This window comes from Staurois parvus, unplaced genomic scaffold (assembly GCF_062004578.1).
Source record: "Staurois parvus isolate SC_StPar_1 unplaced genomic scaffold, SC_StPar_1.0 ptg000251l, whole genome shotgun sequence".
NCBI classification, from domain to species: domain Eukaryota; kingdom Metazoa; phylum Chordata; class Amphibia; order Anura; family Ranidae; genus Staurois; species Staurois parvus.
Window position 1 is genome coordinate 7,555,568 of NW_028318047.1, and position 19,076 is coordinate 7,574,643.

Consider the following 19,076-nt stretch of genomic DNA (forward strand, 5'->3'; position numbering starts at 1 on the left):
ATGTGATTCAGCGGTTAGTGTAATTGCAATCCAGCATAAAAGGGGTTAACAGTGTAACAGAGCGAGATCGCCGATCGTCTGCTTATGCCTGAAACTGGCGCGGTGTCAGTTACATGTAAAGCCTGTAATACAGCCCGCTGTTGCAGTGTAAACACACCAGGACACGGCTTCCTCAGCTTCCCTTTCTCCATCCAGGCTCTAGCTACGTCTACTGGATAGCGCTTCTACATTACATTTCCCGGTCTCTCACATCCTTCTCTATGATTGGCCGAATACACTAGGGGGAGTGTCGGAATCCACAATTTTTTGAAAGTTCCGAGACGTACGGGGGGCGGAGACTCTCACGGAGAGTCCAATTCCTACAGTAACTGGGAGGGGCCACCGTTCATTGGGCGGCGCTTTAGCTGGACCCCGTCCAATCAGCCAACAAAAGCAGTAGTTCGTTTTGTGGGAGAGTCGGGGTCCTAAGGGCCGGCCTGTGATTGGATAAATCTTATTTAGCGATTGGCTCTTGTGTGTTGCGGATGAGGCGGGCTACTTAGCGCCATGTTGAGTGCGTGAAGTGACAGTTAGTGAAGTATGGACGGGACGGCGGAGGAGCAGCGGATGAAGAAGGTGCAGGCCGGGAGGGATAAGGTGAGGCGGACGGTACTGAGGAATGTTGGAGGCGTCTGACTAGAGCGGGGAAACTTTTCTTTTCCAGGTCCCTCAAGGCTTTTTTTTTTTTTACCAGTTTCCAAGGACAGTCCTAGAATTGCCCGCCTCCCAGGATTGGTAGGGCCTGTGTTGGTGTTTTAGACAATTGCCATTGGTCTTGGAGGTGCCAGGCGGTGCCATTTCCACTTGTCCTCCAGAGTTCTTCTACTCAAAGCTGAAGAACTTCGCTTGGTCCAGCTTGGCACGATGTATGTAGGCATGTCTGCTACCTGAAGGATGGTTGTGGAAGCTGAACATCACCTAATCTGTTGGCACTACTACAGTGATGGCTGCCATCTCCCGGGTCCTCCTCAGATTCGTCTTGGCGTTGGCACAGTGTTCACACTTGTGTGTTTTGTAGCTCAAAAATGTTCAACAATCAAAACACCTCTTGTTGGTTTTCAATAGCCCTTGTTCACATCTGAGCGTTCAGTCACTTGTCGCAAAACTCCTGTCACTCCAAAAAGTACATGATCTACTTCTCCAGACAGAATTGAGCATTTTTATCCCCATAGGCTTCAATGGAAATGCCTGAGGCTCTGTTCACACTTTTGCATTTTTCAGCTTGAAGCTCAACACTCAAATGCTCAATGAGGAAATTCCCATTCATTTCAATGGCCCCTGTTCACATTTGAGTGTTTTGTCACCTGTAGCAAAATGCCTATTGCTCAAAAAAATGAATGCGCTACTTTTTTATTCTCATTCTTGAATAGAAACACCTGAACATCAAGAATTGAGCGTTTTTTTTTTGTTTTTTTTGTTCGGTGCTTTCAGTATCCACATCTTTATACAACATCATGTGATCAAAATGGAGGAGAGTGTTTCTGCAAGCTGAGACATTCAATGTTCTCAATCGTGGAAACTCCAGCATCCTAGGGATCCCCATTATAAATTCTGGCCTAGAACCCCTAGAGCCTGGGGGGGAAGTGGGACAAAACTTGCTGCCTTACAGGAACAGCGACATTGCTGCCCAGATCGAGGAGGATCTGGCAACCATGTGCTTGATTCTGGTTTTGTTGTATATGCCTAGGACACATCCACACAGGTTTCTATTGGCTGTAGTAAAAAAAAAAAAAGTAAAAAATGAAACATGCTGTAAAAAATGCCTATAGTAATTGCAGATCAGAAAAAACGCCTGTAAACACACAGCTCAGTGTTAATTTAGCCTGAAAAGTGCGATATGAATTTTTGGCGTGTGGTGTGTGTTTTTTTTTTTCCCCCCAAGCATTTTGTTGCACATTTTTAGTCCAAACAGCTCTCTGCCCCTTTTTTTTTAGCTTTCCATTTTCCACATAACGCTTAGTTGAAAAACCCCTGAAAACAAAGTGCAATAACATGCAATTCTGCTCCCAAAAAATGCTCAAATGCTTGAAAAAAAAAACGCTTGAAAACGTGACGCAGGGGTGTGAATGTAGACTTTATAGAACGCCTTGCATGTTTTGTAATGACTTTTGAGCCAATTTATTTATGGTGTCGGTGCTGAGTGAGCGAGCTCCTGTGCTGTCTGTGAGCAGTACTTACTATTGCTGACTGCTTCAGTGATTTTCAGCTTCCTCCGCTGACCATCAGGTATGTGATATATAAAATTACATAGTGCCAAGCTGGACCAGTGTTGTTATGCAATTAAAGCAATTTCTGGAGTTCAGCTTTAAACACTTGCCGACTGCAGATAGCTGAATGACGGCTTTACTGCGGCCAGCCAGTTCTGGGAGGGAGTCATATGACATCCTACCAGAACGCGTGTCCCTGGGGGCACGCACCCGGTAATGTCCGTGATCGCTGTGTCCTACGGATACAGCTGATTACGTGATGTGGTAAAAGACCAATGACAGCAGCCTTTTACCACGTGAGCAGCCGTGTCCAATGACACAGCAGATCACCGGTAAATGCAGTTGCTGGTCATCGGCTGCGCTTTCCTCACGCTGTCACAGCATGAGGAAAGTGCTGCCGATATCCGGCAATTGTCAGAGGATGGATCAGTACTGATTTCTAGTGCCCACCAGTGCCACCCATCAGTGCTGCCTATCTGTGCCACCCATCAGTGCTGCCTATCTGTGCCACCCATCAGTGCTGCCTATCTGTGCAGCCTCATCAACACACATCAGTGAAGGAGAAAATTACCTGTTTGCAAAATTTTATAATAGAAACAAAAACTTTTTTCTTTCAAATTTTTTTTTTTTGTTTATAGCACAAAAAATAAAACACTCAGCCGTGATTAAATACCACCAAAAGAAAGCTTTGTGAAAAAAATTGATAAATTCATATGGGTGCATTGTTGCATGACCGCGCAATTGTCAGTTTTGCGACAGCTGAAAATTGGCCTGAGCAGGAAGGGGGTATAAGTGCTTGGTAGGCAAGTGGTTAACGTAAAATTGTCAATTTATAAGAAAAAAACAAAAATGGCTTGAAATGGAGTTGCACTCAAAAGTGGAAGCTATGCTTACTTGCCTCCTCTCCCCCTCCACTGCCACATTTGGCACTTTTTTTTTTTGGGGGGGGGGGGAGAAGCAGGTATCTGTTTTTGACAGGTACCCGCTCCCACTTCCCACTCAGTTTATGGCGAAATGAGCCAGATGTTCGGCTTCCTCCTGCAGTCCCCTGGGAACCTTTACAGGTGCCAGAAGACTCCCGGACCAATCAGAATGCGCAGTGGGCACCCGACTGTGAAGCCGCAAGCTGTCACAGCCTGGTACCCCCAGTTGTGATGCTAGGGAGAGAAGAGGCAGAGAAGGTATGGTGTGAGTGAGCACATTGCTGGACCTTGGGACAGGTGAGTGAGTGTTTATTAAGTCAGCAGCTACAGGTTTTGGAGCTGCTGACTTAATAAACACAAAACTGACTGGAACTCCGCTTTCAGTTCACCTTTTGTATCATGTCACATGGCAAACCCATATTTAGGGTGTAACATGTTGCGAACTACAGGAGCCTGCAAAGCATTTCATCTGCCATCAGCTGAATCACATATACCTGGCTCCTGCAGACACTTCCTCCAGCTTTCTTGCCCATATCTCTCTGTACAGGCTTTCTGTTTGAATGCTGGAGGGAGTGTCAATGGACTACAAAGGCACTCCGCCTCCTCACAGTCCATTGAGAACTACAGGCCATCTGTCGCAGTGGCAGATGGAGCTTGTAGTTTCTTCGTTCACAGATTGCTGTGAATGAATGACACGGCTGTGCCCGTGAAGCACTGATTAATATGTAAGTGGGGTTTCGTATCCCATGCATTCATGGATTTTTAGTGATTTCTAACTTGATCATTGGCTGTGATGGATGTCTAATAAAAGCATTGTCAATACCATCATGCCTAAAGTGGCTGCCTTTTTCCTCACAATGGTTGACATGTAGGCTGGCCAATCCCAAGATAAAGCAATTCGGAACCCTCAAGCGCTTTGGTTCATTATTTTGTCTTTTTTTGCGTGCCTCTATGTTCCAGTGGTTTATTCAAAGCAGCTGTGTGTGCTCCTTTGATTTTCACCAAGGTTTTACGTGAAATCAATGTATAGATTATGGCGCCGGACTTTATTGGGATTGATCTGTCACTATATCTGCTTGCCCATACGGGATGTAAAAGCAAGCAGATATACTGACCGGTAGAATGAATGAATGAACGAACGACCACAGTGCCTTGGTAGTTCTTTGAGGATTAAGCTAGCTGTCAAAGCAGGGAGCGGGGGCTGGTCTGATTGTTTCATGTTACCCTCTGAATATGAGTGTAACATGTTACGAAAGGTGAACTTACCCTTTAAATAACTGGGCAGTCCTAATGCAACTCACGTAATGCACATGCAGTGAATGTATTAAATCTGACTGGGCTGGTTTGAATGGATCCTCAGTGTTTCCTTCGCTTCTTAACTGGCAACACCCAGGCCTTTACTGAGAACTCAACCCAGTAGGGAAAGTGAAACTGTTAGTAGATTGTCCTGAGGCTGTTTAAAATTTTGTCTAGTTAGCTGCTGGTCATTCTGATTTATTTTTTCATAGACTTGGTGCCTTTTTTCCATATTTACCTATATATATGGAAATCTACCATCTCTCAGACAAATGTTAATGTTCTGGATTTCTGTGTCTTAAGCATGGTAGAGGTATTGCAGTGTTAAGTAGGTGTATATTTAAATCCCTAATCCTTTTCAAGCTGATTATTGTCTCCAATGTGGAGACGTGTAGGCTATACTATACTATGCTTTTGTTTGGGGCGTCTGAACTAATTAATTCATTTTTCTGTTGCTCCACAGACTTAATCTATATATAAATATTTTAAGTAACTTGTTTTTATGATGCGTTTTCATGGGGAGTCTGTTTTTATCCATCCCAACCTGCTGATCATGCCTTTTGTCAGCACCTAGATCCTCTGGACTGCTTTTCTTCTGTTTTTGCATCAATGCACTTCTGCTTTTTAGTAGACTATGACTTCACCTGTTTTGTGGCCCTGTTACCTGTTTCTCACTTACCTGTCTCTCTATCTGTCCTTCACTTTCATTTGCAGCTTGCTCGCTTCAGACAGCACAAAACAAAAGGGCAAAGCTCAAAGGCGCAGAAAAAGACGCAGAAGAGGAAGGGTGAGGTTGTACACAAGAATGACGTTCCGCCGGAGGAGGACACGCTAATCGCAGCAGAATGTACTGATAAAGAACCAGTGTTGGGTGCTGAACAAGTCTCCACAGAGGTAGTCTTTCTGCATTGTTTCTTTTCTTTTATAATGATGTTAAGTTGTTAATGCATCACACTGTCATGTACCATTTAAAGACAGTGGGAAAATGTACAAGCAGAATGTATTTAACCTGCAGCATGGCAGTCTTTAGACCACTCAATGCACAATTTAAAAAGGTAAACAAATGCCACTGATTGAAAAATGATTACCGTATTTTTCGCACCATAAGACGCACTTTTTTCCCCCCAAAAAAGGGGGGGAAATGTCAGTGCGTCTTATGGAGCGAATATGGAGCGGCCGGTCCGGTATTTCCACTGCCGCCGTGTCAGAATACCGGGCCGGCCGCTCAGCTCTACAGTGGGACCTTATAGAGATGACTGCTGACCTTTGGGGAGGGGGGGGAGCGGGTACCTGAATTTGACAGATACCCGCTCCCACTTCCGTGGAGTTGTTCTTTCATCTTACCCGTTCCTCTATCCAGCGGCGCGGTCTTCCCGGCTTCTGTAGTGTGGGCATGACAAGTGCGCATGCGCAGGAAGCGGTGCTTTTTGTGAATGGTAAGGCGGCACCTGGGACACATGACAGATCCCAGAAGCCGCCGGACCAATCACAAAGCGCAAGTGCTTCTCGCTCATGCGCACTGGGCACCCGGCTGTCATGCCGAGCGCCATTGCAGAAGCCGGGAAGACAGCGCGCGGCTGGATAGAGGAACAGGTAAGATGAAAGAACAACTCCGCGGAAGTGGGAGCGGGTATCTGTCAAATTCAGGTACCCGCTCCCCCCCCCTCCCCAAAGGTCAGCAGTCATCCCCTGTACTATCCACAGTCTCTGGTCATCTCCTGTGCTGTCCGCAGTCTCTGGTCATCTCCTGTGCTGTCCGCAGTCTCTGGTCATCTCCTGTGCTGTCCGCAGTCTCTGGTCATCTCCTGTGCTGTCCGCAGTCTCTGGTCATCTCCTGTGCTGTCCGCAGTCTCTGGTCATCTCCTGTGCTGTCCGCAGTCTCTGGTCATCTCCTGTGCTGTCCGCAGTCTCTGGTCATCTCCTGTGCTGTCCGCAGTCTCTGGTCATCTCCTGTGCTGTCCGCAGTCTCTGGTCATCTCCTGTGCTGTCCGCAGTCTCTGGTCATCTCCTGTGCTGTCCGCAGTCTCTGGTCATCTCCTGTGCTGTCCGCAGTCTCTGGTCATCTCCTGTGCTGTCCGCAGTCTCTGGTCATCTCCTGTGCTGTCCGCAGTCTCTGGTCATCTCCTGTGCTGTCCGCAGTCTCTGGTCATCTCCTGTGCTGTCCGCAGTCTCTGGTCATCTCCTGTGCTGTCCGCAGTCTCTGGTCATCTCCTGTGCTGTCCGCAGTCTCTGGTCATCCCTGTGCTGTCCGCAGTCTCTGGTCATCCCTGTGCTGTCCGCAGTCTCTGGTCATCCCTGTGCTGTCCGCAGTCTCTGGTCATCCCTGTGCTGTCCGCAGTCTCTGGTCATCCCTGTGCTGTCCGCAGTCTCTGGTCATCCCTGTGCTGTCCGCAGTCTCTGGTCATCCCTGTGCTGTCCGCAGTCTCTGGTCATCCCTGTGCTGTCCGCAGTCTCTGGTCATCCCTGTGCTGTCCGCAGTCTCTGGTCATCCCTGTGCTGTCCGCAGTCTCTGGTCATCCCTGTGCTGTCCGCAGTCTCTGGTCATCCCTGTGCTGTCCGCAGTCTCTGGTCATCCCTGTGCTGTCCGCAGTCTCTGGTCATCCCTGTGCTGTCCGCAGTCTCTGGTCATCCCTGTGCTGTCCGCAGTCTCTGGTCATCCCTGTGCTGTCCGCAGTCTCTGGTCATCCCTGTGCTGTCCGCAGTCTCTGGTCATCCCTGTACTGTGTCCGCAGTCTCTGGTCATCCCCTGCACTGTGTCCGCAGTCTCTGGTCATCCCCTGCACTGTGTCCGCAGTCTCTGGTCATCCCCTGCACTGTGTCCGCAGTCTCTGGTCATCCCCTGCACTGTGTCCGCAGTCTCTGGTCATCCCCTGCACTGTGTCCGCAGTCTCTGGTCATCCCCTGCACTGTGTCCGCAGTCTCTGGTCATCCCCTGCACTGTGTCCGCAGTCTCTGGTCATCCCCTGCACTGTGTCCGCAGTCTCTGGTCATCCCCTGCACTGTGTCCGCAGTCTCTGGTCATCCCCTGCACTGTGTCCGCAGTCTCTGGTCATCCCCTGCACTGTGTCCGCAGTCTCTGGTCATCCCCTGCACTGTGTCCGCAGTCTCTGGTCATCCCCTGCACTGTGTCCGCAGTCTCTGGTCATCCCCTGCACTGTGTCCGCAGTCTCTGGTCATCCCCTGCACTGTGTCCGCAGTCTCTGGTCATCCCCTGCACTGTGTCCGCAGTCTCTGGTCATCCCCTGCACTGTGTCCGCAGTCTCTGGTCATCCCCTGCACTGTGTCCGCAGTCTCTGGTCATCCCCTGCACTGTGTCCGCAGTCTCTGGTCATCCCCTGCACTGTGTCCGCAGTCCATTAGTTCAGAATGTTTTTTTCCTGTTTTCTGCCTCTAAAACCTAGGTGCGTCTTATGGTCAGGTGCGTCTTATGTAGCGAAAAATACGGTAGTTTACAGGCAGTCACTAAGAGTACACTCACACTGTCAGTTTTAACCACGCCCAAGGACCAGTTTTGTATAGTGCGACTGCTCTGAACTGTGCCCAGGAATAATAAAGAACACTATGCCTGGGACCACTTGGAAGAGGTTGTCCTGGGCATGGTTCACTTGTGGTACAGTACAATTCACTTAATGTTCGTGCAAGCCATGCCTGCACACAACTCTGCTTAGGTCACTAAGCACAGAAACAGGGATCAATCTGGTCTGGTTGGCAGAGGTGATGTAAGTGTGCCCAGGAACACCCGCTTATAAGTAGAGTGTGAGTGCAGACCGGCGGGGGGGGGGGGGGGGGGTTGGAACAGTCTAATTCAAGCGCAGTTTAGTTCTACTATGGCTAGTGTAAATGCACCACTGCTTGCCCAGCTCCTCGTTCCTGCCTGTCACTCTGGTCACCCTTTTTCTGAATAATGGGAGTTTTGTCACCTCCTAAATCCTTTCTGCTTGACTGTCAGCATATTCTCCTCATCCGCTTTATAACTCCTCCGTGTTTGTTCTCAGTGTGCATTCTTTTCCTGTGTATCGGATGCATGCTGTTTCTCTTCCTTCTAATTCATTGCAGCTTTGGAGCTAACACACTTCTGTCTTAAGGTAGCTTCTTTATCTGTGAAGGAGTAACAGAGACACCCTTGGACAGCAACACTGGAGAGTTTAGTGTTGGATGGTCCTTGTGTGTGACTAAATAATCAAAGCCTAAAGCTGGCTAAAGTGTTTTTTTTTTTTTTTTTGTTTTTTAGCAATTGTTCGTATAAACATTTATATGTAAATTCTCAGTTGACATGATGAATGTTGTTCATACTTCAAAAAACATTTATTTTTAAACAGGGTGGATTTGATTTAAATCAAACTGATTTCAATTAAGATTTAAATCACTAGTCAGTAAGGCTTGATTTAAATCATAGTTTTCTACATAGACTAATTCTTGCTGGTATAACTTTAATATGCAAGTAGATGAAGATTTTTAGAATAACTTTTCATATTAGTTTTTTTATCCCCAGTTTAATAGGTTAATCATTCATATTTGGACAACTTGTCTGTTGTACTTAGGAAGGAGAAAAATAATCATTACCTTAATAATAACAATTTAAATAGATTTATTCAACTGAAACAATAACATTACAGCATATGTTATTTGCTTAAACAAACATCCATGTTTGTTAACTAATTTGGCTAAACAAAATATATATATTTTAAGAAACTTAGACTGTCAGCCCCTTCCTCCTCACACTTAGTTTCACTTTCTTCTAGTGCAGATCTATTCCACTCCAAACAATCAGAAAAATATTGTTTCTATTCTATTCACTGACCTTCTTGAAACTTAGCACTGAAGGGGTTGATTCTGTATTCATAGGTTTGTAGAAGTTAGGATTAAGGTCTTTTTCTTAACGCTGTTCATGTTATACCATTTTTGCTGTGAAGAAGAGGCATGTGATCTCCGCTAAGTCAAATTCAGTTTTGAGAACTGCAAAAGTAAACCAAGCATCTGTGATAATATCTTGTAGGCAGAGAAACTGCCCAATAATCTTACAAAAACCTCTGGAGGAGCATGACATTGTGAGTGGATTAATGGAGATTATTTACCAAAAAAATTAAACATATACAGCCTTATTCTACATAATTAAAAAACTAATCTTTATTTCATGATGGAATAAGCTTTAGATGGTAATATATTTTCCTCAAAAAGCATTTTATTCAAAAAAATCCGATTTAAATAAACAAAATCAGATATTTTTGATTTTTTTTTTAAAAAATCATTGATTTTTATCAACCCTGTTTTTAAAGGACGAGTTCTCTCCTTTCTGAACATATTAAATGTTACATCAGTATTTAGGGTGTAACATTTTCACCATCAGGCCCCTCTCCCACTAACTCCCCCCCCATTGTGACAGTCAGATCTTCTCTAAGTACTTGCTGCCACAATTCAAAGAGAGCGTGGCTCCATCCACACAGTCATGTCATTGATTCACAGATCTCTGTGAATCAATGAACTACAAGTACCGACAGCCTTTGCGGCTGTCGGCTTGCAGTTCTTGGTAAACTACCACGGTGCTGTTGAGTTTTGTGGTAGTTCATTGATTCTTCCTGTCAGTGTAAAACTGTTTATCCATATGATTTAGGAGAAGATGGCTTGCACTTATAGTCTGCAGGAAAGCTGCATGGCACCAGCGAATTGCTGGTGCAATGCTCTCCAGGCTCGTAACAGCACATTTGTATTTATTTTTTTAACTGCAGAAACAATTGCATTTACAATTTTTTTTTTTTTTTTTTTTTTTTTTTGTTAAAATGTGAACTTATCCTTTTTAACATTAAGTTTTGGAGTGAATGGACTTTCCCAAATAAAAACCATATTGCCTGTTAAAAAAAATTAGTTTGAGAAACAATTTTCATCCTGCTCCTTCGAATTTTCTTTAGTTGCAGTCAAAAATCAATGTCTGTTTGATCCCACTAGCAATTTGAAAATTGAACTGACATTTCTAAAATTAAAATTCTCTAACAAAATTCTACTGGTGTAGACTCCATAACTCCTGCTAACAATCCATTGCAATAACATTATTTTCCTTTTTCGGTTAAAAGTTTTAACTAAAAGAATAAAAGCTGACCATTCTAGACATCCATGTCAGTAATAGAGGTATTAAACCCAAAAGCATGCAATTATTATATTGCAGCTTGCCAGTTCTTACATGTGGCGGCTGCATTTACTGACATGCGTGCTGAAAATGGTTTTGGGTTTTATTTATTCATGTAAAACGAAAAAGAAAAAAGTTTGCTGTAACTATATTAGATATCCAGCACTATCCTGCTTTAATTCTAATACCCCACCAAGTCACTTTAACTGTCCTTCCCCTGAAGTACATACATAAATCAATCAATCTTTAAGCACACTTGGTTACAGAAAACTCAATATTAGTGTATGAAGTCCAAAATAAGTCCCAAAAAAAAATCTATATTAGTGTATAAAGTCCCAAAATAAGAGTCCAAAAAATCAAAGTCCAAATAAATCCCAAAGAAAATATATCTTGATCAGTACTTTCTCAAATCTTCGTGTCTCCAAACCACCTTTTTGATATACTCCAAAAATAAATCTTCATATACCTCGAAAAAAAAAACTCAACATAGTGCTTTATCCAAATAATATAGAAATTATAATAAAAGTGCCACACGTGTTGCATGCAAAAACATTACCGTGCCACAGCAACCGTGAGATCAGATACCTCTGCCTTAAATGTTATTCACTGCACACAAATAACAGAAGTGCATAATTACCCTCAAGGAAGTAACACAAGCCATAGATGAGATTATTTCCAACCTTTTTCCTTCAACCTTTCCAGCCACTTCCCACAGACCTCATAAACAGACCAGGGATCAGTGTGTATCATAAATAATCACAGTACTTTATTATAGCAACTTACATTAAAATAAGAAGAGATCAGCTTCCACACATAAGGCAATTGATTCCACAATCGAACCTCTCCTCAGTGGTGTTGAAATATCCTCACCATACCACTTCAGAGAAGGGATAGGTAATTGGTGATCGGTTCCCCACTAACAATACACCTGTATGGAGGATTCCAGGGCATACACAGCCGCGTGTTCCAGGAACAAAAATGGCCGCCACAGCACTTCTGGAAGAGCGTCAGAACGTCACGTGCCCCGGACGCGTTTCGTCACATCCAGACTTTGTCAACAGATCCCTGTTGACAAAGTCTGGATGTGACGAAACGCGTCCGGGGCACGTGACGTTCTGACGCTCTTCCAGAAGTGCTGTGGCGGCCATTTTTGTTCCTGGAACACGCGGCTGTGTATGCCCTGGAATCCTCCATACAGGTGTATTGTTAGTGGGGAACCGATCACCAATTACCTATCCCTTCTCTGAAGTGGTATGGTGAGGATATTTCAACACCACTGAGGAGAGGTTCGATTGTGGAATCAATTGCCTTATGTGTGGAAGCTGATCTCTTCTTATTTTAATGTAAGTTGCTATAATAAAGTACTGTGATTATTTATGATACACACTGATCCCTGGTCTGTTTATGAGGTCTGTGGGAAGTGGCTGGAAAGGTTGAAGGAAAGAGGTTGGAAATCATCTCATCTATGGCTTGTGTTACTTCCTTGAGGGTAATTATGCACTTCTGTTATTTGTGTGCAGTGAATAACATTTAAGGCAGAGGTATCTGATCTCACGGTTGCTGTGGCACGGTAATGTTTTTGCATGTAACACGTGTGGCACTTTTATTATAATTTCTATATTATTTGGATAAAGCACTATGTTGAGTTTTTTTTTTCGAGGTATATGAAGATTTATTTTTGGAGTATATCAAAAAGGTGGTTTGGAGACACGAAGATTTGAGAAAGTACTGATCAAGATATATTTTCTTTGGGATTTATTTGGACTTTGATTTTTTGGACTCTTATTTTGGGACTTTATACACTAATATAGATTTTTTTCTGGGACTTATTTTGGACTTCATACACTAATATTGAGTTTTCTGTAACCAAGTGTGCTTAAAGATTGATTGATTTAGTTTACTGTAACTGCTTATAAAGTGTGAGGTAGAGTTCAGCTTCAGTTTGTTAGTGTATTTAAATCTACTAGTGCATCTAACACTCCCCTCTCCCCAGGCTGACAGTATTGCTGTCTAAAGGTGCCCCTGTGCTCCTTCATCCAAATTGCAAGCCCTCTAATACAGGAGGTGGGTTACTGGCCAGATCACCAGGTGAAAACAGAGGTGTGGAAAAAGCCTAAAAGAATACTAATGCAGTCACCACATTTATTGATTGGTAAGCTGCAATATAATGTTTACTTTTGGGTTTAATACCGCGTTAAATGGTTTGTCTCAACCCTCTTACTGCCGCTTTTGCTGGACAGCTCAGACTGTTTAATGAAGAAAAAAAAAACAAAAGTATCAATCGACAGGTAAAAAACTGTTACATAAGGGACATGCCTTGTTAATGCTGGTCATTGCATAATATATGGCATTTTCCATTTTGCCTTTAATATCACTTTAAACTTACACTCCAATCAAAATGGAAACCTAAAATGTTGAGATATTCAGGGAGCATAAACTACTTGCAGTGTAGTCTTTTTGGTCTCCACATAGACCACCAGATTTGTCCTTCGTATCCACCTTGGAAAGTCTTCATTCTTCTAAATTCTTGTAAATTACAGGATGATATCTGTGACTGGAGTCACTTTGGGTGGGGGCCCATGGAACCCAGCTCACTTTGGAGAGGTGGGAGACCCCTGTCTCAGCTCCCCATATCCCTCTTATGTGTAAATCACCCTGTGCCTGTTAGGGGTACAGGGTGATCTCTCCTAATATTGTGTGGGCTTTGTTTCAGACTGTGTAGACATGTTTAGGAGATAGGTGGGGTAGGGGTTGTTGATTTTGTTATGTGGCTGCATCCCATTGTTCTCTTGTTTGTCTGGCTTGGGAGCAAACTATTATGAGATGTATGTGTTAAAGTGTATTTGCTTAGTGGGGGGGGGGGGTGTCTCCAGCAGCCCCTCCTCCTGATGGGACTGTCTGCTGGTGTGACGTTTGAATACCTGTGTGTCTCTTGTTACTAAATGTAGATTGCCCCGCCCTGTGTCGTCATGCAGGAAGGGGGGATTTTCTCCTGAGTGTATATATCTTGTATATGTGTTCAAATAAAGTAGTCTACCTCTGGTTTACTTCAAATCTGGTGTTGTCTGGATCTTGGGGTAACACTAGCCAGATTCACTGGTCTCGTGTTCCAGAGCCTGAGAATCAGCTTCTTGATGGAGATACCCAGTCGTGGGTGTCTGGGGTCCGTTTACAATATTTTAAATAGATTAGCAGTAATGCATTTTTTTGCTATCAATTCAAAAAAGAATGATAAAAATATACTTTCATTTTTTAAAGCCTTTATTAAACTATATTGTTCACAAATTGTTTTTTCATTGGTCCCTTTTTTTTTCTTTTTTTTTCTTTTTTTTTTTTTTTTAACACCTTTCAGTTTTCTCATCTCTCAGGAAGTTGTCACTCCTCACACTTTACATATCCTTACCTCCAGGATAATTAATCACAAAATTTGTTAGATTATGCACAAGTTACTATTTCCAGTCTGCTTTTGGTTTATGGTAAAAAGCACCATTGTAAAATGCCCAAGACTACCACAGCTAGATGGGCGATCAAGTTACATATGTATATTATAGTTATACAGCCATTTGCAGGCCAACTACTTAGGATCATAGAGGGCATTACAAATGTGTTTGCTCTCTGAAATCTATTGGCTGCTTCATAGTGAAGGTTCCACAACTTTCTAAAGCAGTGGTCTCCAAATTGCGTGCCTTTCTCTGGCCCTTGGGCAATATTCCACCAACTGACACTAATGATGGAGCTCCATTTCCCCCTACTGAACAGTCAATGGTGTACTATTCTTCTCATTGATACAACAATGGGGCACTATTCCTTCCCTCAGAACCAATGATGGGGCACTGATGCTGGGGCATTTTCTACTCCCACTGGGCTCAGTCTGGCTCCTGTAAAGTCTGAAGGACAGTAAACTGGCCCTTTGTTTAGAAAGTTTGGAGACCCCATTTCTAAAGCAAGGAATTGGTGGACCAGATTATGTCTGCAAAGTATATTCTCCAGTTCTTCCTGATAAAGAATTTGATCTGGCAATCCTTTTATTTACCTTCTTGCTTCCTTGGAGTCATTGATCTCTGGAAATTTGTGACAAATGAGGGTCTGGGTCAAGATTCAATAAATGTGTTTTGTTTATTTTTATCATGATTAAAGCATATCTTGCTATCTTTGGTAGATAAGTTTGGACCGCAGCTCACTGGATGTTTCAGAGTGCTTGGACAAAATGTCTTATTTGGAGTACAGACTACAGGAGAAATGGGAGGACTGTGATATTCATGTTGAGGATATTTCACAATTTCAGACAACAGAGGATGAATCTTCAGAGCTACATCAACAGGTTTTTCTTTTGATTTTTACCGTAAATATAGGTCACATATCTTACAGGTATGTGCATCATTCACATGTTGAAATACTTAAATTCTGTGTTAGCAGCAGTAGTACTACTAAATCTAGGATCTCAATCTAAAATATATGTTGTATTGAAAAATAATAGGGGCTGCCATTGCTGATCTTCTGTTCCTGAAATTAGTTCCTTTGCCGCCATTCTAAACCAGCGGTGTAAGTTCTTTAGTTTTTGTCAGCCTTCATATTCCAGGGCAGTGATTCAAGGTAAAAAAACCAAGAATGATCAGGCAAGTAGCATTTTTAAAAAGCTGTCCGTAATGTCAGCCTCATGACGTCCTCCCAGAACGCGTGCCCCCAGCGGAGCACACCTGGTGCTGTCTGTGATCAGCTGTGTCCAAAGGACACAGCTGATCACATGACATGGTAAAAGGACAGTCGCAGATGATTTTTACCACATGATCAGCTGTGCCCTCCAATGACACAGCTGATCACAAAGTAAATAAAGTTGCTGGTTATCCACAGTCCTTTCCTCATGCTGTCACAGCATGAGGTAGTACTGCCGCAAATTTAAGGTTTGACATGTTCGATACTGTATCTGTTTACTCGGTGCAACCTCATCTTTTATATTTTATTTAAAAAAATAGGTAATTTATTGTTTTATGCCTTAAAAGTGTATTTTTTACTGAACATTTTGCATTTTCTAGACCTTTCCGGTAATAATATAGAGTGACATAATATAGAGTGACATAAATTGGAACTACCACCATTTTATTCTCTAGAGTCTATGCTTTCAGAAAATATTTAATGTTTGAGGTTTTTTGCAATCTTCAGGCCTAAAATTATTATTTTTTTTTTTTCAAACGTGTGCAAAAAAAAAATGCAAAAGAGGCTCTGGCAATGAAAGGGATAAAGGATAAGCCTGACACTCCCCTTTCCTGCCGAGCAACCTTTTTTTTTATCTGGACAAGTAGATTGGAACACCAATGTAGTCCCTGGACAAGTAGCGTTGTGGTGTTGTTGTTTTTGTTTTTTGTTTTTTTTCTAAAAAATAAAAAAAAAAATTTCCACACCTCTGATACCCCATGTTGCTATATCAGTTTCTCTTTTTAGCAGAGTGTTAACAGATTTATTTTCCTGCATCTCATACTTGGAAGGAAAGGGAGAGAGACACTTTTTTGTGCTATTTATATTTGGGCAAAATCAGAGGATAGCGGTATAGTTATACAGAGTATAATTCTAGACTTCAGATTGTGCCTGCAGATATTGGTGGTAGAGTCCTTAATGGTGTCAAGAATTAGCCAACAGTATCTATTTCCACAGCGTGAGAAGTAGAGGCCTGGCATTGCCTCATGCCTAGGGCATAGAGGGATGTCCAATCAAAAAACATTTTGTGGGGTGTGATAAGTTCTGTACATGATTAAAAAGTTGTGGGAGTTTCTGACTTGGGGAAAGCGGTACTGTCAGGACGTTGTTTAATCTGACAAAGAGCCAACATCTGTCTCCCATCACCTTCTATATTGGATGGCAGGACTCTGCACATTGTTCTGATGTTATTCATTTTTAAATTGTCTTTGTCTGGAGTTCTGCTTTATGTTGCCTTTTAAGCCACTTAATATCCATTTGCTTTTTCAAGATGTCTATTATGTTCCTTTTTTTAAAATGTGTACTCTTGTTAGTTTCCATGTCTTCTTCAGCTTACTAGAGTGTAAAAGTTTAAAAAGAAGCCATGGGGAAAAATATAATGCAACTGCCTATCTTGAGTTGTAAACATATGTCGAGGTTAATGTGGTTGTAAAGAAAAAAAAACTTTTATTTAGGTTTTGAATGAGTGGAGAAAGGTTAGAACTTCTGCCATGTTTTATTGCTATCTGTGTCCCTTCTGGGCAAATTCATTCACCTAACTGTCCTGCTGAACCCTGTCACTGAAACAAAGTAAGGGGAAGTCCTAAATTTAAGAGTTCTAATGAGAAGGCAAGAGGTGAGGGAAAATATTCCAATGGGGAAAATTTTAGGGACTTTAGGGAGATTTCCTTTCACTTTGTTACATCCCCAATACAGGAAGTGAAGGGGGCGCACAACAACAAAAAATAACCTAATAGGGGTTTTAACCCACTTTTACTCTATCCAAACTAAAGATATAAAATAATTGTCTTTACATTTATGCTTTAATTCACTTCTCTAATCCTTTTGCTTCCCAACATGCCATTTGAAAACTGTCATAGAAATATGTAGGCTGTTGCTGACAAATTAGTGGATTGGATGCCGTGCTGATCCAATGCCATTAATATGTTTTGCTCTTACTGACCTGGAACAAGTGTAGATATTGGGAATTATGGCTTTCGTATATTGCATGCCTGTTGTAGGTCTGTGACTCTGATCTATTCAAGGGTGATAAAGCCTGGCAGTTAGTGTTGTCAGAAAGTAGACCGTGCCAACCTACGTGTGTGGTGTATGTTTTTTTTTTTTCCCATGACAAGTATACTACAAACTTCTAGTTTTTGGACTGAAAGGGAAACCTGAACTTTTCTGCTGTAGTGATGCTAGAAATTGTATTTTCAGGAACTTCAGTTTGCTGTCCATGAAATAGATGAGATCAAACCACAGCTGTCAGGTAATTTGCACATGGCTTTACAGGATCAAAAGGAAATAGAAGAGGAGGCCTCATGTCTCTCCAATCAGATACAGGCAATCCAACTTCAGCTGCAGGATGTAAGTTTCATAAATATAATACTACATGAACTGGTTATTCTGCATGCTTTCACTTTGCAAAATATGAACACCTCTGATATCCTGAGGGGTAAGCAATTGTTAATCCACATGCTTATGGAAGCTGAGTAAATCCCCATTCTTGTGCTGAATTCTTTGCATGGGCGCTGCTCCAGCTAGGACTTTTGAAAGAAATTCATTCTTTCAGTTAGTAGCAAGAGTCAGCAAAGAAAAGCCTGTTGGTAATTGGATTGGCAGAGGTGCCCAATGTGGTTCAAAGGATAGGCATGAGTCTCTTGCTTTGGTAAAGCATTCATTCATTTTACTTTTTCACAGACTAAAACATTTTGTGGCTTAAAATTGCCACTTCCTCAGTTCAAGGTCAAAAAAAATTGGTGTCTAGTATTAGCCTGGTAATGTGCTCCACTTGAGGAACATTTTGCAGGTAGGTAGGTGGTCTTTTTTTCTTTTCCTTGGGGGGACCCTCAGGTACCAATGGTCACACCTGGACACAGCTACGAGATCTAGGAAAGTGAATGCACTCAAGTCACCTCTGTTGTGATTGCTAACACTTCAGCTTTATTGGTATAACATCAGGGTTTTTATACTGTAGCCTTCGGGCAGACACACCTTCAGACCATCCAATCAAATACATGTACATTATTTTTACCTTAACTCAACAATTCTTTGTATGAGGTCTGCATTTACACTTTTCTGCTTTATCTGTCACACCATATCTGGTCTAACGCCCAGACTATGGCTATAATCTGGCCCAACGCCCAAGCTGTGGTTACAAATTTTTAGAAATGAGAGTAAAGCTTTTCTACTTTTTTTTTTTTTTAAGTTTTCAAAAACACTTATTTCTACTTGAAGCTGGCATGGACAGTTTTGTTTGTACAAAGTTCATATATATGTGTATGTTAAACAAGCATCTTGTATTAGTGTATACAAAATGGATTTGGTTATATTCCATTAATCCTTTCACATTTTATATTGGCCACTAGGTGGAATGTAGAGTTTGTGGCAGTGATGTCATCTAGGTGGATTATATATAGCCTGTGGATGGTTTATTAAAGCAGACTACTTGTGCGTATCCTTTGAACTACTGCATCGGGCACCTCTACCAATCAAATTACAGGTGGAGTTTTTTTTTTTTTTCCCTTGCACTAGCTCATCCTACCCATTCGTTCACTCACCTGAGAATACCAAAGAGCTCCTAGGATGGTTATGCCCGAAACAGAGATAGACAGGTTCTCTCCACCTGTGTACTAGGAGGGCCACTTGTTTGTCTTAAAGTGGAACTCCCACCTAGGTGATCCCATCAGACGTTTACCCCCACCCCCAAACTTCTGGGACACATGACAGGTCCTAGGAGGCTGCTGGACCATTCACAGGACAAGGGTCACGCATGCACAGAGGGAAGACGGCTTTGAAGCTGCAAAGAGTCTCAGCCGC

At 42.6% G+C, this 19,076-nt stretch overlaps 1 protein-coding gene across 3 annotated transcripts in view; it reads left to right on the plus strand.

Moving 5' to 3' along the window:
- The first annotated feature begins 499 nt into the window (after window positions 1–499).
- Window positions 500–19,076, plus strand: part of PCNT (pericentrin) — a 184,941-nt gene continuing 166,364 nt past the window's right edge. For 2 of the 3 annotated variants that reach the window (XM_089680882.1, XM_089680885.1), the window contains exons 1-4: window positions 501–636; window positions 5,180–5,359; window positions 14,746–14,907; window positions 17,475–17,624. In XM_089680882.1, coding sequence (XP_089537008.1) covers window positions 580–636; window positions 5,180–5,359; window positions 14,746–14,907; window positions 17,475–17,624 — 549 coding nt within the window. In that variant the 5' untranslated portion in view covers window positions 501–579. Of the gene's footprint in view, window positions 637–5,179; window positions 5,360–14,745; window positions 14,908–17,474; window positions 17,625–19,076 lie in introns of all 3 variants that reach the window. The other variant, XM_089680884.1, reaches the window with a different exon arrangement.